General features: G+C 40.3%; 3 protein-coding genes across 4 annotated transcripts; 2 read left to right on the top strand and 1 right to left on the bottom strand.

Annotated features, from left to right (window-relative positions):
- The first annotated feature begins 2,276 nt into the window (after positions 1–2,276).
- LOC115692103 (cytosolic sulfotransferase 12-like) lies at positions 2,277–3,847 on the top strand. The gene has a single exon (XM_030618859.2). It carries the CDS (start codon positions 2,277–2,279, stop codon positions 3,387–3,389), a length of 1,113 nt encoding a protein of 370 aa, XP_030474719.2. The 3' UTR covers positions 3,390–3,847.
- Positions 3,848–8,200: 4,353 nt separating this feature from the next.
- LOC115692091 (PI-PLC X domain-containing protein At5g67130-like) lies at positions 8,201–12,304 on the bottom strand. 2 transcript variants are annotated; one of them, XM_030618848.2, is made up of 9 exons: positions 12,065–12,302; positions 11,897–11,965; positions 11,679–11,801; positions 11,393–11,530; positions 9,816–9,914; positions 9,414–9,717; positions 8,990–9,213; positions 8,747–8,833; positions 8,201–8,583 (listed from the first exon to the last, which is right to left on the bottom strand). In XM_030618848.2, exons 1-9 carry the CDS (start codon positions 12,068–12,070, stop codon positions 8,398–8,400), a joined length of 1,236 nt encoding a protein of 411 aa, XP_030474708.1. In that variant the 5' UTR covers positions 12,071–12,302; the 3' UTR covers positions 8,201–8,397. The 2 variants fall into 2 exon arrangements, with proteins under 2 accessions (XP_030474708.1, XP_030474709.1); XM_030618849.2 differs by lacking the exon at positions 11,897–11,965 and having other exon boundaries at positions 12,065–12,304.
- A 4,027-nt stretch (positions 12,305–16,331) lies between these two features.
- Positions 16,332–18,872, top strand: LOC115692090 (subtilisin-like protease SBT1.9). Its single transcript, XM_030618847.2, has one exon. The coding sequence runs from the start codon at positions 16,474–16,476 to the stop codon at positions 18,760–18,762; it is 2,289 nt and encodes a 762-aa protein (XP_030474707.1). The 5' UTR covers positions 16,332–16,473; the 3' UTR covers positions 18,763–18,872.
- Positions 18,873–24,581: the final 5,709 nt, after the last annotated feature.

Raw genomic sequence — 24,581 nt, 5'->3', positions numbered from 1 at the left:
AGCTAGGTTGTGCGATGGTAGATGTAGCCTGCAATGGCAATTAGCAATGAAGTGCAATATCTGGAATCTCTAGATGAGTCAAATTCCGCAAGTGAAAGCCAAGGAGTCGCCCTTAGGGAAAGGAACTTTTTGTTCATCCACTGTGTATGTCATGCTCTATTTTAGGGTTCCCTTGGTTTGGTCCGGCTCTTTGGTTCCCAGTACAATTTCTAGGTTCTTCAGCTCCTAGTCTGATTCAATTTTGTTCCTACCTGAGAACTAGGAACCCAATTGCACAATACAGGTTCAAAAAAATTTGGAATCAAGAACCGAACCGATTCTCACTAGAACCTAGAATCGAACCGGTTCTCATGGGCGGTTTAGTCTAGTTCCTAGTTATACTTGAGATCCATGCTCACTCTATTCAGTACTATACACAAGTTTACATAATTACACTTTTTCCCATACTTCAAATTATCTTTTCATTTCCACGTATTTCTTAAATCAACAAAAAAAATTGCTAGCTTTTTATTATGTTTTTACCTTTTTGGTATTTATTAACATTACAATAGTTTCATTTAATTATATTTTACCTTGTGGTCTCTATAATAGTAAATGTAGAACCTAATTTAGAGTTAATACTGAATTGATATTCCTTGTATTTTAAAAATAAGTGTTTTCATAAGGACATCTACAAATGATATTAATTTATCTATAGAAACTCATATTTACATTAATCTGCATCTTTTCTTGATTTTTAAAATAGATCAATTTTTCATACTTTTGCATTTCGTGTTTTCTTAATTAAATTAGCCAAAAATGTAAATTAGAAAATTATAAAAATAGGAATATCAACCTGACATAACTCTAAAAAGGGTTCTACTTTTACTATTACAGTAATCATAAGCTAAAATACACATAAATAAAACTAACATAATATTTATAAAGACAAAAAAGGTAAATCGGTAATAGAAAGATAACATATTATTTGTTGACGTAGGAAATGAATTGAAATGAAATTATTATAAAAGATACTCAAAAGATATGTTGGGCACATGTGGCTCGGCCCCACAATTTTAGTCACTAGATCAGTGACCGGGGGTCACTGGATGGCCAATTGGCAGTACCTTTGGGCCTTAACTGAAAAAGAAACTAATAAGTGAGCATTGGTACACTTAAATCAGTGACTTGCCGGCCAGTATGAATTGGCTCCCTTTCTCTCATTTTTTTATCTCCCCAATCTTCACTCATATTTCACTTCCAAACGGTCTTGATCTATGAAACCGTTTGTTAATTCCATTTGTTTCTTTCTTTTTATAATGATTTAATTGCATTCTAAATATTACAATGAAGTTAATAATAACAATAACAACTTCGCCTCGCAATTGTCGTGGCACTCGAGGCAACAACGTACATAGGTCAACTCTACCCTCGTAACATGCCAAAATCAACAACGACAAGACACAACTACTCCGCAGTTGGGAGGAATTACAGGAGCGAATGCCCGAAACTAATCCTCACCAAGATGCTTCCCTGGGCGAAATTCATACCCCCGAAAAAAAGCAATTGCGGCGCTATCTTCATGGAGAAGAATGTCGGTGTCTAGAAGATATTCCAACACGAGATCAGTGTCAATGGAGTCAATTTGCACAATATGTAACTATGTTTTATGTCAAGTGGGATAGGCAACTTTTGGAGGCATCAATGACGACGTGAGGAAGAGATGTCGACGGTCGGGGGCAGCCCAGTACAATGACGCATGCTAGATTTATCGTTCAAATACGATGAGGTGAAGAGTTAACGAGAACTTGCATATATTATATTGCTATTGAGCAACGCTTTGGCTTTGCCAAATATCCCCACTTTTTTTGGCTGTTGCGACCCTCCCAAGGTGAACCAATAAGGGAAAGCAGAAAGATTACTAAGTAGGCGCAAATGATTCGTCTCACGAGATGGCATCTATGGTTAGCTCCGGCCATCCCAAGCTCCATTAGTCACAACTTGCATTTTTTAGTTTCATAATCCATTCAAATTATTTTGAGGAGATGTTGGCGTGGGTGGAGAAGTAAGAGGACATGTAGGCCATATGAGCTCCACTCCCCACACATCTTTACATGAATGAGTTATGCCTATTTACAGGCATTCTTTGAACGACACTCCTTTTCCGATATCACTGAGCATGCATGCTGGCCATTCATTGGCCACTAACTTTACCTCCTACTAATTAATCTAAGCACCACAATTTTCACCACCTCTTCATAGTGTTTTTCTACCACTAATTTTAGTTCTTACAAGACATGCTTGAATTGTGTGGACTCATCTCTAAAGTTCAAGAAACGGATCACAAATTCCAACATTCTTCACTCGGACTCTCCATCTCCTCCTCCACCGCCACCACCATCACCACAAGGCAAGCCTCCCAAACTCCTCCTCCTTCCCATGCAAAGTACTTGCGAGATGACTACATGTCAGAAGCATGCAAAGACTTGCTCTCCTCCCTCCCTTCGGAAGAAGACTGGGTTGCCGGCTCTCTTTGCTTGTACCAGGGCTTCTGGTTCTCCACTCGGCTCTTCAGCGGCGTCCTCGCTTGCCAAAACCACTTCCAAGCTCACGCCTCTGACATCCTCCTCGTCAGCAACCCAAAATCCGGCACTATCTGGCTAAAAGCCATCCTCTTTGCTCTCTTGAACCGTGCCAAGTACTCCGCCTCCATCTCACGACACCACCCTCTCCTAACCCAAAACCCCCACAACCTCGTGCTCTTCTTGGAGCGTCAGCTCTACCGCGAGCAAGAAAATCCCGATCTCGCTGCTTTTGAGTCCCCGAGGCTCTTTGCCACCCACTTGCCCTATTCCTCACTTCCACAGTCAGTGAGGGACTCCAAGTGCAAGCTGGTTTACCTTTGTAGGAACCCTAAGGACACCTTCATCTCGCTGTGGCACTTCACCAACAAGCTGAGGCCCGAAGAGAAGGGCCAGATTCCACTCCAGCAGTGCCTCGACAAGTACTGTCAAGGGCAGATCGCGTATGGGCCTTACTGGGACCATGTGCTGGGTTACCACAAGGTGAGTTTGGAGATGCCCGAGAAGGCGTTGTTCGTGATGTACGAGGAGATGAAAGAGGATCCTTGTGTTCATGTAAGGAGGTTGGCCGATTTCTTGGGGTGTCCATTTAGCGAAGAAGAACTGAGAGACGGGACAGTGGAGGGAATACTGAGGATGTGTAGCTTCGACATTTTGAGCACAATGGAGGTGAATAAAAGCGGGAAGGTGTCGCCTGGATATCAGAACAAGTGGTTCTTCAGGAGAGGTGAGGTTGGAGATTGGGTGAATTACATGAGTGCTGAGATGGGGGAGAGAATTGACGGTGTCCTGGAAGAGAAGTTGAATGGTTCTGGTTTGAAGCTTTGAAGTTCGTTAAATAGAAACAGTATCTACAGACTATAGATGGAGCCGATCACGATGTGTGATGTGTTAGTTTGGATGTTTGGTTTGATGGTGGAGAAGAAAACGAAGAAATATTGAAAAAGAAAAAAGAAGAAATGATTTCGACTGTTGGCACTTTAGGAAGGTCAACATCTGGTTGGCTAATGAAAGTGTGTTTCTCATGCTACAGCTTTTAAGAATTCCAGAGGCATTGTCAATCGTGGCTTCGTTTCCACAGAGATGCTTCTAGGTTGTGATTCTATAGTATTCATGTGTGTTGTGCTATTGGCATTTGCAGACGTTTTGTTGCCAACATGTAGTTGGCTAATAAAAGCTGTCTTCCTTTGTTGCTCATTCTATAGGATTAAGGATTTCCAGAGGCATTATCAATCGTGGATTCGTTTCCACAGTGAGATGCTTCAAGGTTGTGACTCTAGTATTCGTCTGTGTTGTACTATTTTTGGCATTTGCAGACGTTTTGTGGCCAACACGTTGTTGACTGATAAAAGCTGTCTTCCTTTGTTGGGAAATATCCTGAAGATTTGCAAAATCATGTATTGATAAGATCAGATAATTAAGTGGCCTGATTATTATAAAAACAACCAATTACTAATGGAAATAGCAGGTACACTAATGCAGTTGAGACTTGTGATGATTTTTGTACATTATCAAATGAAGAATAAACGAGCCTATTTATAGGTTTATAGGATGATTTTCTAGAGTAGCAGAATATCATCATAATCAATTAGGACGAAGGAAGAGAAATATAAAGAATCTCCTAAATATATCTCTAACATCCCTATACAAACGTAAGGTAATTTGAAAGAAGTCAACTCGAGTTTGGAAAAAATCCAGAAACGCTCAGGTTAATGTATCTTAGTAAAGACATCAACAGTCTGTTTATCAGATGAAGTAGAGACAAATCGATTAGTGCCACAAAGAATATGATATTGGACGAAGTGACAATCTACTCAATTGTGCTTGGTGCGTTCATGCAAAACATCATTACGTGCTATTTAAATAGCATTTTAGTTGTCGCAAGAAATAATTATGCCGCTATTATAACGCACTCCCATATCCTCTAGTAACCATCCTAACCATGTGATAACCCCTAATTTGACAAAAAAAATACTACCCCTACTAGTCCATGGCCCCAATTTGCGAGTCCGCAACCTAGTCCTCAGCCTTGCCACCACTATGCTCCATTAAGCCCCTCCCTTCCCCACCAACTCATAGGGTTGCTCGAACTTGGAGCAGCCTCGCAAAGGTCGCGCAACCCTAGGCAGGCCATTGGGTAGTAGCATGTGACCCAGCCTTGCCGGGGGCCGTTGGACCTCAACATGACAAATCTCGCGTGGGTCGCTGGCGAGCCTCATCGTGCTGCGCTCTCCCAGGCGAGCCTTGCAAGGAGTTGCTCAACCTCACGCTTGGCGGTGGCTAATATCACCCGGGAGTGTCCTCCGGGTTGTCGTTCTCTTTTGTGCGTTCTTTTTTTTTTTTTTTTTACCTTTTTTAAATTTTATAAGTTGCTTACTAGTAAGTATTTTACATGTCACCAAACACTATTTTCTTTCAATGAAAACTCTTCGATCTAAGGACCTTGCCTCGATGAAAAGGTTCAAAGGCCAAACTTTTCCAAACTCACCCTAAAACCCTAATGTAATTGAGCTTTAACTTTCTTTTGACTCATTTTGCTACCCTTTGTTAATAGAATGGGTTAAAAATGAGAGTGTTGCAAACTCATTGAGCCCACACATAATTGGACTTTCGATTTTTTTTAACTCTTTAACCTAGTTTTAGTATTTCAGGTAGAACTCAGTCCACTAAATGTAAGTTAAAAAGTATTTATGGACCCATTTTAGGGATAATTGTCCACAAAGCCTTAAAACTTGTTGTACGGTGGTCAATCCAATTCTGAACTTTTTAATTTGGCCAATTTAATCCTAAACCTTTTTTACAATCCTCTAATGTAGTCTTATCGATCAATTTTGACCGAAAATCGCTGACATGACATCGGCCATCCTACGTGGCATAGCCCCAGTGAGGGTCGACAGCCCACAAAACAAAAAGTAAGGAAAGAAAAGAAGAAATTTAAAAATTTAAAAAAATTGCGAGAATTGCGGCGCTGACCAATGTAGGACCGCCGACGTATGGCTGGAGTCCAGGTCAACGATTTTTGACCAAATTTAGCCGAAAGGACTATATTGAAAAACTATAAAAAAAAATATAGGACTAAATTAACTAAATTAAAAAGTTTATGACTGAATTGGCCGCCGTGCACTAGGTTAAAACTTTTTAGACAATTTTCCCCCCATTTTACATCTCATTGCTAAAATTCAAATTATATATATATGTTGATCAGTTTTCTTTTATAAAATTGAAAATAAAATTTCCCAAAACCCAATAATACCCACATGTCATTAGGCTTTTATTTTGGTCAACTCATATCAACCGAGGTTTAATAGTGTAGGTAATCTATAAACAACCAAACCCACTAAATATGATTCAAAAAGTGGGTTACGGACTCATTTTACCGCCTCTAGTTAAAATGGATATGTCCTCGATCCACTTAGATCCATGTGTAGTTGGGCTTGTATTTCTAAGGTTGAGGTGGTGCATTTTGGTGCACGAGCGTTGCAGGTATTGGAGTTCACCAATAGACATCCTGCGGATGAGTAGATTTTTCTCAATTAATCAATCTTTTATCGTAACATTTTGTATAGCTTGCAACAAGTATTTCATGGGCGATGCTAATTATTAAGAATGACCAAGTTAGGGTCAGGTAAGCAACTAAATTTTGTATAGCTTACAACTTATTTACCGATTGTCGAATCAATTATGCTTGCATTTACATGATCATTTTTTGTGAAAAAATTTTGTGTGGTCCATTCTTTGGCGTTTTGATTTGCACACATATTTTTTGCAGTTGATACAAAGACTGACGGTGTATTTTGATAGGCAAAATTGAACGATGGATCACTGATTAATCACTTAAGTTGAGAAAGGCGTGCTTGACACTATAAATAATAGAAAGAACGAATCGATTTTATCATGCTTTGATTATATTTTGTCATACTATTTTTGACATTTTCACTTGCAATCTGGTGGGAAATAGATGGATTATTTTCTATTTCATGTATTAGGGCAGCTTGGTTGCCCTTAACTTACTGAGAATATGGCAATAGGAGGTGGCATTCCAGGGTTTTGATCCTTGATCGGGAGTTTTGACGTTTTGATTCGAGCCAGTGTGTCTGATTTTGCCACACATGATTCTAGCTCTGTTTGTTCCATTTGAAGAAAGGAAGGATTTCAAAGATTCGAGATATTTTCTTGCCGAAAATCAACGGTGTCGATGTCAGCGGTTGGGACATAAATGGTACAAAGGTGGCGCTTATCTTCTTCAACTTGGTTGTGACTTGTGAGGTGTTGATATAATAATCGAACTATTTTCGGCAAAAGTATCAAAAAATTTTAAATCTATTATATTGATACCGATTCAGTTATAAATATTTTAATAGGACCAATTTAGTCCTAAACAATTTCACATTAATATTAATTCAGTCCATTCGACCAATTTAAGTGGAAAATTACTAACGTGGATACTAGTCGTCCTACATGATATGATCGACATTGACATAAAAATTTTAATAATATGTTCTTTGCTTTTCTTTATTTATTTTTTTCTTTTTTTTTCTTTTTTTTTCCTTCATTTTGGCCGGCAAGGGCCACCAAGCCCTCGCTAGATCTAGGTGAGGGTCTTCACAGCTAGAGAGGCCGCAATGGCCCTGAGCGAGGGTCTTTGCGCCCTCGCCGGCGACCGACGAGGACTTGCTAGCCCTCACCGGCTAAAATGAAGGGAAAAAGAAAAGAAAAGAAAAAACAAAAAAAATCAAAAAATATTACAATAGATGTCCACGTCAACGCCGGTTGACTAACCATGTATGACGGTCAGCATACATGTCAGTGAAACCGGCTTAAATTTGGCCAAATGGATTGAATTGACACAAATATGAAAAGGTTTAGAACTAAATTAGTCTGATTGAAATGTTTAGGACTTTTGGTAGAAATGCAATAGGTTCAAGACTTTTTTTTGTACTTTTCCCGCCTAGAAGAACATTATGATCCCAACGGTCCATTGGTAGAAATTTGGACCCGACAAAGCACAGCTTTGCGAGAGCACTCTCTGTACGTCGATACTCCGTCTAGATGCATCGAAACGAGGCCACTCCCGAGATTTGTTGGGTAGGGGAGACCTACAGGGCGCCAAGTGCCTTGCGATTGGGAACGTTTAGGATCAACTACTTGGGCAATCGAACGGTCTTGTCATGGGCGCAAAGCGTGATGTTTTCCTTGGGTTAGAGGGAGAGACAAGTCCAAATCCGTCCTTGTCGCCGGAGAACGGGGTAATCGAACAGATCTTACCAGTGTGTAGGGAAATTGGTAGGGTTGGTTACAATGCGACTGCAGGTGGGCAATGTGCACAACGTGAAGAGAAAAGTTTCAGGAGGCGCTCGGGACACGGTCTATTTCTTTTCCTTCTTAGATCTTAGCAAGTGATTGTGCGCCGAGTCTAGACTTCTCTAAAGGAAAACAAAGTTAGATTGCCCGAATGCAGCAGTCCGGTAATAGTAAATGAGTACGAGTTCTAAGTTCGCTCTCACTAGGGAGAAAAAAATGGGACTTTCCGATTACAATCATCTTTAAAGTTCGCGAAATCTCTAAGATAATAACTAAGATGGAACCGATGGCGTCTTTAAGGTATTTGAGAATCGATTTCTCCCGATCATTCGGCATAGTATCCCACAAAGACGGAAGGATTTCTTATTTAGAATGAAAAGGGCCGCATACAATGTAATCAATTTCGCCCTATATAGAATTTATTCTTAGATACAATGTGGAAAAGCTGAAGGGCGACGATATATCTCTCATCCTCTGGGTTTAAAAATCAAATAATGAGGTAAATGCACAAGATGGAAACAGTGAAAAAAGCTTTTCACATTAAGGAAAGGAAAGCAGTGACGGAGAACAACCCAAACAGCCACCGTAGTCGAGCCAGCCCAGCATCGGAATGACCAGAATTGGTGTCCGGGGAGGATCCTCCAGTGCTTGTGGTGGTTAACGCAGCCGGTGGAGGAGGCGCTAGTTGAGGGACATCACATGTTCCGAAGGTTGCATTTGCCTGCACATGTGCGACACACAACATTTCACTATGCAAATATCTGTTGTTAATGTCCTCTCTCTCCCGCTCTCTCATATGAAAATAAAGAGACTTAAATACAGCCATATCCCCTTTGTAATTCATTAACCAAGAAGAAGTTTTTGAGGGATGAGAAAATAATTACCTTGCAATATGAAATGCTATCACACCCACAAGTCAAATGGCCATTTGCTTCATCTACAGCTTCTGGAGCTCCACCTCCATCACTTTTCTACGAAAACAGTGGAAGCCAAAATCAACAATAGACAGACAACTACTTTCCTGTTACAGTATCCTTCTGTAGAAGAAGCTACTCCTTAACTAAAAATTAAATTCTCACAGAAAAAGGAGAGAGAGAGAGAGAGAATCTAGGAATTCCTGGCAAAACCTGATAAAAGTCAACGGCGATGAAGTTTGGCCACCTTTTACCGTCCACTTCATAACAAGTATTCATCATGCTAATCAAGGAAGCTGAATTATCCATACAGGCTGCTAAGATGTTCGGATTATCAGGGAAATAGTTCTCCAGAACCAGAGATATCGATGTGGTGTTCATCGGTGAAGATTCAGCACGATTTGGGCACGAACCAGCCACCATTCCCGCATCTCCATCTGAAAGTCAGCATAACATAGAAGGCAAGAAAACATCAACATCTGAACAAAATCATGTCATCCGTATTGAATAAGTTATAGACCTCCCTTACGTTAATAAAACCAAACTGTAATACTCATAAAAGAAAAAGGTTAGAGCAAATTTCGAAGGGTAAAATCAGCTAAATTGGGTCTAGATGAAATAAGAAAGGGAGTCGTACACTGATTTTCCACAACATATGTCCACTGATAGGCAATTCCTTCTGTAGCCTCTTTCGATGACTTAGAAGTGAAAACAACTAAGCGCTGATTCTGCTGGACCATGTCATCCACTGTAGGCCAATCTCCGCCAGTTTTGGGCATCCTAGATAAGGGGAACCAGTACGTGCTGAGACCAGATTCATTAAAGACCTTTGTCAATCCTTGAGTGGAAGTTACATAATCCTCGATAAAAATGGTGACTATCTCAGTTGGATTTGCTTCCAGGAACGTCTGTATCTCTTTAAGAACATTGATGGCCGGTTGCTGAAGGAAGAAAAATTGACGAGTTGAATTCGTTAGTTATCAGAAAATGTCATTCTTATATCATCTCTTGATACAACTTAGACACTGTGAACACTTACAAAGGCGGTGTAATTGTAGCACTTCCCCTCGAATGAGTGGCACAACCATATGTCATTCTCGAAGTCATACATGTCAAGCATAAGCCCTCGAACTCCATTCTATATACACAATCAATCAGATTGTCAGATAAAAAAAATAGAGAGAATTTTGACCAGAAAAAGAGGGAACAAGAGACTGATTTTTCCAAAAAGAAAGAAACTAGAAACAGAATTGAATAGTTGACCATAATTAGAAAAGAAAACTCAAAAAGGTTTCCATGATTATCTCAAATAAATTGAAAATCCTTTCTTTACTATCTGTTATTCAACCTATGATTTGAATGCTTCAACTTCTCAAATTAATTCTCTCAAAACTCTCAGACTACCATCATCGACTGATTTCCTCACAAAGTAGCTCCATATAACTCAACAGAAAGAAACATGCCAATGGCGAGAGCTCTCTTTTCCTTTTACTATAGGACAATCAAGCCTTTTTGCTTGCTTTGGTCATACCGTAATGCCAGGTAAAGCAACATGAAGTGTATCATAAAACAAACTAATTGTTTCTCTTGTTGCGTCCCTCCCTAAGATGAGAGGTGAAAACAAACCCAAATCAGCAAATCTGGCAGCATGAAATATCTGTACGCATTAACCAAAATGGCAGGGAACAAAAACTAGAAAAAACCATGGGAGTAAGTCTGGTCAAACATACAGCCAGATAAGCAAAGGAGAGAAGGCGTAATGAAAATGAGTGATCTTGACAAACCGTGGGAGCTGTCTATTCCTTTTAATCTTGCCTGCACTGAAGATATCGTATTATGACGACCTTAGGCAGTGATCTTTCCTTAATTTTGTTTAAGTGATGGTTGAAAATTGTCTAGGCATAAATGCATAAAAAAGATCGATATTTGCAGAGGGCCTATTTCATGCTCATGTTTTGCTGTACAACCTCTCTCTCAAGCTATGTGGTACTTGGGCTGTTACAAGTACATTGTCTATTTCTAAAGTTGCAGGTGCAGATGCACCTGCAACTTTAGAATGCCATCTGTGGAATATCCTATTTACTCTGCGAATGCTAATCACAAAAGAGATTTATAATCCGCATGATAGAAGAACATACAAAGGAGGTTTAGTGTTCTCATACACGTCAAGGTTCAACCCCCCCAAAAGAGAGAGCGAAAAGATAAGAGCATCCAGAACGTATAATTACAAATGTCAAATGCACCCAATAAAGGACTGCTCCATAGCAGACATTGCATGGCCGAAAATCTCATCATTGCTCAGTTGAATAGGACCAAGAAATCACAACTGTTGCACATGTCAAGTTCAAATTAGCCCGCACAGACGAGATACCAAGTCCAGCGAGTTGGTCAAGATCATAGTCACCCAGAAGCATCATTTGGAAGGTTCAAATATTGCACCTAGTACTTTGTGATTTTGCTTTCTTCTTGTTTCTTGGAAGGTCAAAGTTATGGTGCTATACGCCACAATGTTAACAAATTACTAGTAACCCAGAAGGAGTCAAACTAAGACACCTAAATCGAAACCGTAAAATTTCCTGGAAAGAATTGCAGGCAAGGAAGAGGGAAAGTACGTACATTGAGTTGACTGGTGACGGAGTCTTCTTGATTGGTGGGAGAGAGGAGAACCGCGCCGGTGTCCGACTTGGCACCGGAAAGAGCGTACGAATTGTGGGTCGTCAGCCACGAATACTTGTTGAACGGCAAGCCATTCACCTGTTACACCCAGATTTATCAACCACACACACACACACAAAAAAGGAAGGAAAAACAGAATTCGACGTTCCAATAATCGCAAGCTCATCGCCCTTCAAAACAAAAGCAAAACAATCCAAGAAACGCGAAAGAGGGTCATTAAATTTACTTTGGAAGCGGGGCTCAGGGGTTGAATCCGGGTGCATCTGGGTCGGGTGTTGCCATTCGCGGGACAAGTCTCGCACTTCAGGCCGGCGTCGCAGACGCTGTCCGACGAGCACGTATTCCCAATCTGTGATTCAACAAACAGACATTCAGAACCCGCGCGATTTCATTTCCCCGACGTTCAATAGTAACGCCTTTCAAATTAGGCGTTGGAGGGAGCACCTCGAGGGTCAAACCGCGAGCGAAGAGGCCGAACAGAAACAGAGCACCCGGAACCCACGAACTCGACCTCTGGAAAATTGTTGTTGGGGAGTTTAGAGAATCGTTGGGGAAAAACAAAATATACCAGGAGAAAAAAAAGAACGGCGGGGATGGAGAAAGACGGCGTACCTTCATCTCGCGATTGCCCTGTTTAGAGTTTGAGACAGAGAGAGAGAGAGAGAGAGAGAGAGAGAGAGAGAGAGAGAGAGGGGAATGGAGGTGGTTGTTGAGAAGACTACAGAGAGAGAGAGGTGATGATGCGTACTAAATTGGGAGTGGTTAGAATATGAAGACGCCAATGGTAATGGCCGCCCAAAATATTGGCGGGTTTGCAACTTTTCTTGAGTTTGACCTTCGTTCTGTCTCTGTCTCTGTCTCTGTCTCTCTCTGTCACCAACTTCTTACGTCTCCATTGTCGTTCTCATTTTGCTTTCACTTTCTGGCGTACGAGACGGAGGGAGAGGGAGAGAAAACGTGTTTCGCTTTCACTAGCCGTTGTGGCAGTCGCCTGTCGTCGCTCCTTCCTTCGCTTCGTTGGGTCCGAGGGTCAAATGTAAAGAATTTGCCGTCCAAGATATATAATATATAAGGTAGTAATTTGGCAAATCACACAGGCATATAAATTTTCGTGCATTTTTCTTATTTTTCGAATTACATTACTATATAACACAGCATTACCACACTATTGGCAAAAAAAAAATCATATTGGAAAAACTCAGGGAAAAAAGAAAGAACAAAGGGAACTGTTGTAGCACGATACCTGTCTTAGTAGTTTCACACTTTTCTTCAATAGAATGAAGGACCCTTTCCTTTTCTTTTCTTTTTTTTTTCTTGTGAATTTTTTTCTGTTCTATTGATGTTCTGACATGAATCCTTTCGGATTTTGATACTGCTTGTTATGAGTCGTTCTTAGATTGATAAAGATAAATGTCTACTTTTAGTGCTTGAAATTGAATTTTCGTTTCTCTAATTAAATCCTGGAATTTTCTCGTATTGAGAAGGAGATACCCCTACGTCACTAGGGATAAGTAACCCTCTTAATTTACGAAAAGCAAATCGACTTTATGCTCTAGAAACATGACATGTTGCTCAAAAAATTACTAAAGCTAGTTGAATCGAGAATAATGTTCAGGATAAGACACCACTAGTATCATAAACTTTCGTATGACGCTCACTCGAATATCATAGTATTTCAATCGGTCCATCGAATGTCACGGCTTTCAGAAAACGTTCACTTGAGTGTGAGTGCCATTGACTTTTAAAAAATGTTTACCACAAATGTCATGCCACATCGGGTTTCTTGCAATTCTAGCAACTTTTTTTAAAGATCATGATACTCCAATGATCGATTGAATAGTTATGATACTCAAATGAACGTCATACAAGAATTACAACACTCAAGTGAGTGTCATCCGAAAATTATGACACTTGTGATGTCTTTTTTTTTTTTTCCTCAAAACAATGTATCGATGTGTTGAGCACAAATCCAAGTCAATGGATAGGAAGGAAGTCGACATTAGGATAGTTTGAAGAAGCAATTCAAAAACTTCACGAAAGAAAGTGTGAAATGGACGACTTTTTTACAGTTTCAAAAATCTCTAGAAGATTAAGATTTGATTTAACACGTTGACGATTAAATTATTTTTAGAAGAAGGTTCTACGGCTGACAAATTCACAATGACGTGCAAATCAGATTGACTTAGGAACGTTATGAAATATAATTCCTTCATTTAATGGAAATTAACCGCAAAAGACTAACAAATAATTGTGTGATTAAAATAAGAGTGAACCGCGTGGGTGGTTCCTCTTTCTTTAATGACTCTTCAGTTAGGTTGATTTTTCTTAATATGCTCGAATTCGCAAAAAAAAAAATTTAATATTGTCGGATTAATTGTTTATTCTTTAATAGGTCATCAAGTGGGATCACGATCTTGGAGCTCTAATTTGTGTATTTTTTTTGGGGGTAATGGCCATTAAACTAATAACAAAATGGGAGTTGTTGAACTAATCGAATTAGCTGTGTAGAGAGTTGTTAAGACATGCACGTGTAGCCACATTTGTGTCGATTGAAATTTTATGTTTTATGCCCTATTGAGAATAAAAATACAATAAAGCATATATAGAAAGTCGAAATGAATTGCGTATCGTGGAATTCTAGTCCCTTGTCGTAACTCCAAAAGGAGTTTTGTGATTGTCATATCACTTAACATGAGAAATCATCATGGAATTGTGCATCAGTGAAAACATATACCAATAGCGGCTCCTGAGTGCGAAAAATTATCCGGTAAACCTAATTAGACCTGTCAAATGGACGGGTCAGGTTTGGATCGGATAAAAAAATAATCAATCCCAAATTGACCTATTTAACCCCTATTGACATATTTATATGAAATGCAATTTTAATGACCAATACCCAACCCGGACCTAACCCATACATGACCCAATAACTTTTCAAGTATCGTAAACGCTTGTACCTTTATTAACTTAATATTTGTACGATTTCTTTATAGTTTGTAAATTTAACGGCCATATCAATAATTAAATATGGCTTACTAAACTTTGCTCATATTCCTAGTAACTTAATTTTTGTGAAGTTGTCTTAATTAAAAACTTACTGACAATCTTATTGACCATAATAAATCTGAAATGTTCATAAGTTACAATTTTGTAAATATCCAGTATTTTTTTCCCTCATTTATTTATCGATACTTTATTAGCGGTAGTGTTCCTATAAGTAATGCTTGGAAACGTGGTTCAATGGCGAATCAATGAAGGAACAACGCTGAAACGAGACGAAAGATTGGTGATAATGTGGAACGTGAACGAGCCAGATTCTTCATAGCACTAAACTAACTGTTAAAACCCAATTACGGATTGACACAGGCAAGCTTTTGAGCTTCAGCAAAATTCAGCAAATTCTCAGCGGGAAAACCACTTCTCTCTTTAATGGGTAATTATGCTGCAATGAAAATGGGTCTCCAATGGGTTTGTTCCCAATACATTAGACCCATATGGAGTTAGCCATTTACTTCTTGGACCCATTTGAACCTGTTTTTCAAATTTTAGGCAACCCATTTGTGACCCATTTTACCGCCACTAAATCCGCTACATATAGTAAATCAAATCCGGATCGTCAATACCAGTAAGACCTACAAAAGGCCCATGTACTCTTGAATGATATTTCTTTTATAATTTTACGAGTATTGTCCCTATTATAACTCTGAAAATACTGTTTTTCATGTAAGTTGAACGTGCAAATGCAGAGAAGCATTTTAATTAAAATAAGTTGTCAAAAATAATTATGTATACAAACCATGCGAAGCATGTACAAATATACCAGTGGGGGTAATTATTAATGCTTGTGACTAAAAGGCTTATTAAATGCCAGGAGTCACGTTATATATACATAATTATCCTTCCCACGTGGGAAAGTGGAGGTGGGGAGTTTGAATCCCCACCTTTTAAGGGGAGCTTGGGGTAGGAACGTTTCGTTTTAGGTGTTGGGTTCAATTCCTATGCTCTGCAAACAGGCAGAGTAAAAATCTGAAAAGGAGTTGAGAATTAGAGTAGGACAAAACGAAATATATAGCGTGACAAAACAAGGTTAACACTAGCCTGGACCCACCTCATGAAAATCCTCGACCCACTGCCCCGGAATCTACGCCAATATCCATCCCTAGAACCGAGCTTTGGATTGTGGATCATTGACTGGGGTTCAACCTAAAGTGCAAGATGCTGATTCCTTTATCTCAGGAAAAGGCAAAAAGACGAGATGATTGAGAGTATATGAATCTGTTTGATCGAGCTGCTCTCCGACGCAGATGCCGGGCCCGAAATCATCGCCAAACGGTTAAAAAGGAAAGGGCAAATGAGGGTGCCGTGTGATGATCTTAACGGGGTAAACACGATTAATCAACGGAGAGGATCCCAATCCGTTGGATGAGTACTCTAACATTAAGGGATGTTCATGAAATTGTTCGTTCAAGAGGGGGTAATCTGTCTTGTAAGATCTTGCTGATCAATCTTATTCTTAACTTATGGCTTTCATTGCACAGAAGACCAAGTAGTCCTTGGAGTAAAAGAGGCTGGAGCAAGCAAGCATACGACATAATCTGAATGAAAGGATTTTCTTACCTCAACTACCTCTTTGAATTGGAGTAGGTTCAATATTCATTCACAAAAAGTGAAAACTGAATGTCTGTATGCACGTGTCAGAAGAACTCAGGGTTCTTGCTTTCATAATAAAGTTTCACCATGGGCACCACCACGGAGCTTTTCCAAGCAGGAGTAATGATGAAAAGTTCCCCAGCTTCAAATATCTAGAGAGAGCAAAGCAATGGAAAAGTATTTTCCCAATGAGGTGTTTCCCACTTACCAGCATGCCTTTAAGAAAAAAAGAACTCAAAAGTGACAGAAAAAGCATTAGCTAGAAATACAGAGAAAGCACTGAACTTATCATTCAATTCATGTTCGAATGAAGCTGAGAGATTTTGAAAGAAGAGAGCAAATTGAACATTAGCAGAGAAGCAATCAAGGCCATGTCCAAGGTAGCATCTACACTCTGCTTTTTGATCTTGCAGTTTTTGCCTTCTTGTTGGTCACGATCCAAGGCCGAAACATTCATCGTTCACATGGACACTCGGTCTATGCCAAAAGTGTTCTCTGACCAGCAAAGCTGGTACTTGGCCACTCTCTCTTCTATATCAGAGGATGGAGCAATATCAAATCCCCTCGACAAGCTCATCTACACTTACAGTAGCTCGGTCCATGGCTTCAGCGCGACTCTTTCCCGGCTGGAGCTTGAATCTCTCAAGAGATCCCCTCACTATGTATCCTCTACCCTTGACCGCCCCCTCAAGCTCCACACGACGCACACTCCCGGCTTTCTCGGACTGAACTCTGTCTCCGGTGCATGGCCTGCTTCCAAGTATGGCGATGATGTGATAATTGGGTTCGTGGACACAGGGATTTGGCCAGAGAGCGCCAGCTTCCGCGACGACGGGATCCCTGCAATTCCCTCCAGATGGAAAGGATCGTGCGTCTCTGGTGGCGACTTCAACTCCTCCTTGTGCAACAAGAAAATCATTGGATCCCGGTTTTACCACCGGGGCCTACTAGCAAACAATCCCAAAGCAATTAAAGTTTCGATGTACTCGGCACGCGACACTGTTGGCCACGGGACACATACTTCTTCAACAGCTGCCGGCAACTGGGTGAGAGACGCCTCATATTTCGGTTACGCTCCTGGAACTGCTATAGGAATGGCACCGAAATGCCAAATTGCCATGTACAAAGCGGTTTGGAGACTTGGGGTCTATGCTTCAGACGTCATTGCAGCCATAGATCAGGCCATAGAGGACGGAGTCGATATACTGTCTCTGTCCTTGGGCTTAAGCTCAGACGATGCCAGTTCGCTCGGGCAGGATCCTATAGCAGTGGCAACTTTTGCTGCTATCAAAAGGGGGATTCTTGTGGTGGCATCAGCTGGGAATGACGGGCCGCTTCATTGGACATTAGTAAATGGCGCGCCGTGGCTATTCACTGTGGGCGCGAGCACCACAGACAGAAAATTCCTTGGAACTTTAACATTGGGAAACGGTGTTCAGATCGACTTCTCAACCTTATACCCTGGGAAATATTTCTCTAGCCAACTTCCTATCACATTCATGGATGCTTGCGACAACGTCGAGAAATTGGAGAGATTTCGGGACAACATGATCGTGTGCGTCACCAAACTTATTAGCATCAGTAAACAAATCGAAAACACATTATCTGCTAGTGTGTCCGCAGCTGTTTTCATTTCCAGCGTCTACTTATCAGAATTTTACACGAGAAGCTCATTTCCAGCTGCATTCATTGGTGTACAAGCTGGGCAGGCCTTAATAGACTACATCACTAAGAGCAATGATCCCACAGGAAGGCTTGAATTCCGAAAGACCGAGCTAGGAAAAAAGCCAGCGCCGCGAGTCGAAGGGTACAGCTCAAGGGGGCCATACTCGAGCTGTCCTGTCATCCAAAAACCTGACCTCATTGCCCCAGGAACACTAGTATTGGCATCCTGGACTCCAAATAGTTCTGTTGCCAAGGTTGGATCGGGCCGCCTTTTGTTTAGCGATTTCAATCTCATGACTGGCACGTCAATGGCCGCTCCACATGTGGCGGGTGTGGCAGCCCTAATAAAGGCAGTGCATCCAACATGGACACCTGCTGCCATGAGGTCCGCACTCATGACCACGGCCTATGCCCTGGACAACACTGGGAGCCCCATAAGAGACACTGCAAACTTCGACCTACCGGCCAGCCCACTCGCCATGGGGTCGGGCCACATCGACCCAAACAAGGCTCTCGACCCCGGGCTGGTCTATGACTTGCGGGCTGAAGACTATCTAAACCTTCTCTGCGCGATGAAGTACAGTCCGAAGAAGATCAAGATCATTGCAAAGTCCAGCCACAACTGCAGAGATGCCTCCAACTTCTCTCTCTCCAGCTTCAATTACCCATCTTTCATTGCCCTGTTTGGTGATGGTGAAGCTGGTTCAGGAACCGTGGTGAGAGAGTTCAGGAGGGAGGTGACAAATGTTGGGGAAGACCAATCCAGTTATAGGGCAAGAGTGGTGGGCATGGAGGGGTGGAAGGTGAGAGTGGAACCACCAAGGTTGGTGTTTAGGCAAAGGAATGAGAAGCTGAGATACAAGCTCACTGTTGAAGGGCCAAGGGTGTTGAGAGATGGGTTGGTCGATGGTTCTTTGAGTTGGGTGGATGATAAGGGCAAGTACATTGTGCGGAGTCCCATTGTGGCCACAAGCCTATTTCAAGAATCCCCTTGAAGCGCATAACTGTAACTATATAAGTATGCATGGTCTATAGTAGAATAATACATAACTTTGTGCCCCTCTTTTCATATTCCCTTTGATATTTGAGTATTTTCAACTCCTTATGTTACGCTTAGTTGTCCGAATTCGAATTGAGATAGGATAGGATAAGATGAGATTAAAAAATTCATCGGATATCCTTCGGATTATAAAAAATCTCATTATACATTTAATGCAATCTAGAATAGGATTAAAAATCTTTCAAAATACTGCATCATGTCTAGCTGCTTCAGCCTCCATCCCTCCACTTCCAACACTTACCATAGTGGCCTAAGTCTGCCGTCCTATCTGACGTCCTCTTAATAGGCTTCCGCGAGGTCGCTGTTGTCTATAAAACCCCATGCGATGGTGCCGACCCCCCATCTACATCACAGAGATGGAGAGATAGAGCTCGACGGGATCGATCCGGGTTGCCAATTGGTTGAACAAACTCGAGAGATTGCGCAAGCACGAATTATTCATTGTTTGCTGTGAAGGTACTCATATTCCTTTGTTTCGCTTATCCACGATTCTCCAAAGTGATGAGCACCCAGATATTTTGTAATTGCTAGAGTCATTTTTTATTTTATTTCATGGAGTAAAATGTTGCCTCAAAAGACTGTTACCTCATAGTCATTTTCCTCCCACTTTGATAGAACAAGAAGAAGTGAAGCACAAACAAGCAGAGAGCAACAACAATAAGAGCAGTGAAGCACGGACCATATCGACTTCAGACTACTTTTCACCCTCAGTTGTTGGAACTCGATTGGCGGCGATTGGAGGCAATGACGATTGCACGGTGGTCAGAAGTGACAATGATCAACTGTTGTCGTGGTGGTCTCCATGCGGTGGCCGGCGATGCAATATCCGCATGCGTTACTCCATCACTCCATCTTTTGAAAATCGTTTGCTTGTTTTTCTTGTTTTTTTAAGTTCTTCTTTTAAATTTTTTTATCCAATTCGGGTTTATCCCACCCCCGTCCCGGATTTCTTATCCGGTATTTTATTTGGGTATACACTGGTTTATCCAATTCAAAAGACGTTGCCAAGTATAGGATATCAACTCAAATACAGATTATCAAACATAGACTTAAATTTTATGTCTTCGATTCATTGGATTCTTTGACAATACAAGTTTTTGACCCATTAAGATTTGAGAAGCCCAGTTTTGAAGAGTTTCAAAAATCAAACCGAACAAAATTTATGATCAGCCCATAACCCACCTAAAACTAAATATATCGAAGAAATATAAAAATTAGAGGAAGACCAGCCGAAACACCATCGTCTCTAGCCTACAATTGCACTATTGGTCACCTTCTCCAATCGTCGCCTTCCTGGTGTTTTTTGCTTCTTCCTCCATGCTCTGTCTTCCTGTCTTCCTCGGTTAGCAATCGCAAACTCTCTCTCTCTCTCTCTCTCTCTCTCTCTCTCTCTCTCTCTCTCTCTCTCTCTCTCTCATGATTAAGTACATCAAGATGTGGCATTTGGGAACTACTTGGAAGTTGGTTCACATCTTTGCGGTAAAGTATTCACTTGGTCTGTTCGTCTTTTATATCACCAATGAATTAGTTTATGGCATTTTGATCCTTGTTTGTACATTTTGATATGATTATAGCTGAGTGGTGGGGATTCTTATGGAGATCAATATCTAGAATCGACGAGCTTTGCAATTAGGGTTTTCAGTTTGACTTGTAGCTCTTCTGGATGTGAATGCAATTGAAGTGCATTTGAGATGGTGAGATATTATGTCACATAATGTCACTTAGTTCTATGATTTTCTGTGAGAAATCTATTCGGTTTCCTTCTCTCTCTTTTTTTTTTTTTGGTCGAAGGTTTGCTTCTCTTGAAAGACAAAAAATTGTATGCACCAAATGAGAATGAGTGATTTAGTTTTTGTTATGTATAACTCGAAGTTGACGGATCGACAAGAGAAGAGGAATGTTTTTAAGTTTGAAGATTTCCCATCCGAGGTTATGAGTGTGTAACTGAGAAGGAAAGCCCGGTTCTTCCGCATATTGGAAACGAAGTGGATAACATTCACATGTCAAATACAACAACAAAAAATTGAATCATTTGCACTAAACGCTCGAACCTCTTTTGACAAATCAAAACAAATCAAATCCATGCTACGCATGGGCCTTTTACTAGTATCCGAGAAAAGGTATAAGACTTCAAGAGAGTCATTATATGACATTGCAAACCATCTTTCCTCTTTCAAGAAATCACCCAAAAAAAAAAAAAAACAACCCATCAAAACACTCTTTCTCTAGGGCGAATGGAAACAGAGTTAAGAACCCATCGAGGGAAATATACCGTTCAACTAAAGATGACTTACGGGAGAAAAGTTCCTTCAAATAACCATGGAATGATTCTATAAAGAAGGAATCATGTCATTAGCTAAAAATACGATTTTTATCCTACTTACTTTACGTGAGTTGAACAAAATCGCAGGTATGGCTATAAGTTGGTGACTCAAGAGTAATTTGATGTATAACTATAGAATCAATGTATAAGGATCAGAGGGTATCTGGAAGTCTTAGGTTGGTTATTGGGCCTAAAAGTACTTATCTAGCCCGTGATGATTAAATAATAATAGTATATCGACTACTTTAAACGGCACAGTTTCAATTCCCCATACCATTATCTACCAAGAATTCTCTATTTGGGCCGCTCACCTTGGGTTTAAGCTTGTATCTTCCCTGGTTTATGTGGTTGGTGGGATATTTCTATCGTTCTAGGTTATCTTACCCGGTGGCTACTGTTCCCACGTGGGGAATGGGGAGGAGCGAGGTTTCCCCAGGTTGGTCCACTAGGGGCCCGCCTCTTCATAGAAGAACTCTAAAGTCGAGAATATACCTAGCAGACCAAAAAAAAAATACCTAAAATGGACTTCTCTCGTAGTAAGGAAAAAAGAGCATGTTCTGAGCAAGAATGCATTTTGTGACCGAATACATCACTTGACAGTAAATTGTGAGATAGAGTCTATATACGTAGATGTTCAATTGGTAGAGACATAGTTCATAGGTGCGATATGATCGGTCGGTTATGCCATATTAACTTAGTTTATAAGCGCGATTGATAAAATGTGTTTCCCTTTTTAATCAATCTAGTCTATCGTGTATGCACTACACTTTATCCAAAAAAAATTGAAAAATGAGAAATATCTACCTTTTTTATCACTAAAAAAGCATTTTTTTAAAAAACAAATTTCGTCTTACTGCTCAGTGCCAGTCCGTTGGGTGCAGTTGGGCAACTATTAATGCAGTGCTGGTCCCAAAACAGTATGGTAGATATTAATGATCTTCCATTATAGGCCTAATGAAAGAAGTGCAAAGACAGATTGATAACTGAACTTCGGCCTCCCACCGATTTGAACAAACAGAGTCACTTTTAAGGGTGTGTGTCTTAGAAAAATAGACATAAATTTAGAATTTGAGTGATGTAATTGTTATTACTCGATGATAGTTGGGGATTTGATCGGCCTATATGGTGTATTGTAATTATTCTTTCGCCTTAGGCCCTCTTCATCTTCGAAATGACAAAATTGAAATGCACTGATAATTGGAAACAGAAATAAGAAAAATACGTACGAAAGACCTCATTTTCAAATAAAAATTGGAAAGGGTAATTGGCCCTCTCTCGACCATAGTCGTGGACCTGTGGCCCTCGTCGATGGCGGCATGAGAACTGGCTGCTCTTGCAGAGATCCCACAAGGGCCACCAGCCTTGCCGGTGAAGCTCGTTTTCCTCTTTCGCAAGGTTCACCGCCCTTGCCGGTGACCCTCGTTGTCCTCTATTTCTTTGTTTTGTTTTTATTTTCATTTAGAGAGAAAAAAAAAAGAGTTGTTGATGTTGCTACAGACATGAAATATAACGTCAACAAATTAAGAATTCATGGTTTGATTATATTATCACATTAAGTGCTAACCGGACAAAATTGACTCGAGTGATTAAATGGGTTTACTTCAAAAAGTACGAGGACCACATCGAGTAAATCAAAGTTCAAAGATCAAACAACAGAAACTGCTTTTGGATCTGTCCTAGCTTTACCTCTTGGAAATACTTCTTTTGTAAGTCAAGTAAACCGAAAGGCATCTGGTAAAACTTGAAACCTTCTTTACACATCATTCACGAGATTCCAACACAAAGTTAAATGAATCATACTCCATGACAAGATCGGGTGTTCGGTCAAATGAGGAACAGATGCATGCTTTATTGAGATATCCACTAATTTATTTATTCATTTCTTTGTCCCAAACTTTAGTGAATTTACTTAGAATAGAGGAGCAATGAATGTTTTTTATACGCGGGATCGCATAAAAGACATGATGCACTTCAGGAATTGGTGCACCGAGGAACATGGGAAAAGCCTTTTTGACCTCTAAATTCAGGAAGGAACACCGCCTCAGGTCGTGCTTGATTTTATAATCATTATTACCTTAAAGAACCGAAAAGGTCATTCATGTCTCCAACTTGCCTCCTCCACCAGCACTTTAGGCCCGGCAATCGTGCCCAATTTGCTCAATCCCCGTGTCATTTTGTGCAGAAATAAAGCAACAACAAAAAATTACCACAAAATATCAACTTTGCTTAAATTGGCGAGACATGGAAGTTAGGGTCTTATTTAGGTAAGTAGGGGATGGAGACATTACAAATATCATAATTTTCGTACGACGTTGACTTTGGCGGCATAACTTTCAAAAAATGTCATCACAAAGTTTCGTAAATTTTCATGCCACATTGGATTTTTTGGCACTTAAGTGATCGTTTAAAAAGTTATGACGCCAATGCGAATGAATTTCAAAAATTATGACACTCGATGATCAATTGAAAATGTATGACATCAAAGTGAGCACTAGTGTACGAAAGTTATGATACATGTGGTGTTCTTAACCCGGTAAAGTTGTGTTTAAAAAACCTAATTTCCATGTATAAATGAGCTTAATTTAAACACGAGAATCCTTAGAGACTTATATAAATGGCATCAATTAAGGTTTTCATGGAAAATTTTCAAATAAAGATTGAAGTTGATCCAGTTTTTTTTTTTTTTTCCAATAGAGGATCCCAAAGTGACTCTTGTCTCAAATAAGGATCAAAAGTGGACAACTTAATTTCACATAGGCCCCAAATTCGCTGGTCGGCCAAATCTTTGGCGACGGATTTGTTTCGGTAGCTAGAGTACGGGGCGCTTTGGCCAACCTACCTAAACAAGAGCCAGGAAGATATTCTTGTGGCAATTTCCTTATAAGATTTAGAAAAAAGAGGAAGGAAAAGCCCTAAAATTGCAACTTGCTCGAGTCCGCCGAGATCTTGGACTCGGAATTCAAAGCATGTGATGGGACAATCCCAAATTGGGGATGGGAATCAAAAAGCATCAATTGAATTCCTGAATCTGCGATGCATGAACTAGATATCACACCCGCTGCCTATGTTTCACGCACCATTGAATATTTATTTGTCCCCTTTTCCAGTAAAAAAAGGCAAACAGATCCTGTCCGCGCCTGATAAAGCCAAAACCCAACTTGCACTACTCACCATTCTAGGCGCCAAAAAAACACACAGAAATTACTAATGATGGACTGCTGTTGAGACCCCTAAACGAAGCATCAAATTGGCAAATTTGCAGCTCTCGATTTTCATAAATGAATTTAGATTGTTTTCCTTTTCTTCAAGATTGTCGGTAATCTTGTAATTTAACGATTAATGGCCAAGTCCTTTTGACGAGAAAGTTAAATTGAGGTGGAAAATAAATCGGAAATATTTCCTAAAATAAGAAAGAAGTCGCCTTCGTAAAA

The sequence above is a fragment of the Syzygium oleosum genome, unplaced genomic scaffold, assembly GCF_021117445.2.
Source record: "Syzygium oleosum isolate NSW1041296 unplaced genomic scaffold, Sole_v2.1 Sole_v2.61, whole genome shotgun sequence".
In the NCBI taxonomy this organism is placed as follows: Eukaryota; Viridiplantae; Streptophyta; class Magnoliopsida; order Myrtales; family Myrtaceae; genus Syzygium; species Syzygium oleosum.
This window is presented reverse-complemented; position numbering and strand designations above follow the sequence as displayed.

Excerpts from the sequence above, each read along its gene's own strand:
- LOC115692103 (XM_030618859.2), top strand. The coding sequence starts at position 2,277 with ATGCTTGAATTGTGTGGACTCATCTCTAAAGTTCAAGAAACGGATCAC.
- LOC115692091 (XM_030618848.2), bottom strand. Across the intron at positions 11,802-11,896 it reads CTCGCGGTTTGACCCTCGAG|ATTGGGAATACGTGCTCGTC; the intron begins GTGCTCCCTCCA and ends GTTGAATCACAG. Across the intron at positions 8,584-8,746 it reads ATAGCATTTCATATTGCAAG|GCAAATGCAACCTTCGGAAC; the intron begins GTAATTATTTTC and ends GCACATGTGCAG.
- LOC115692090 (XM_030618847.2), top strand. The coding sequence starts at position 16,474 with ATGTCCAAGGTAGCATCTACACTCTGCTTTTTGATCTTGCAGTTTTTG.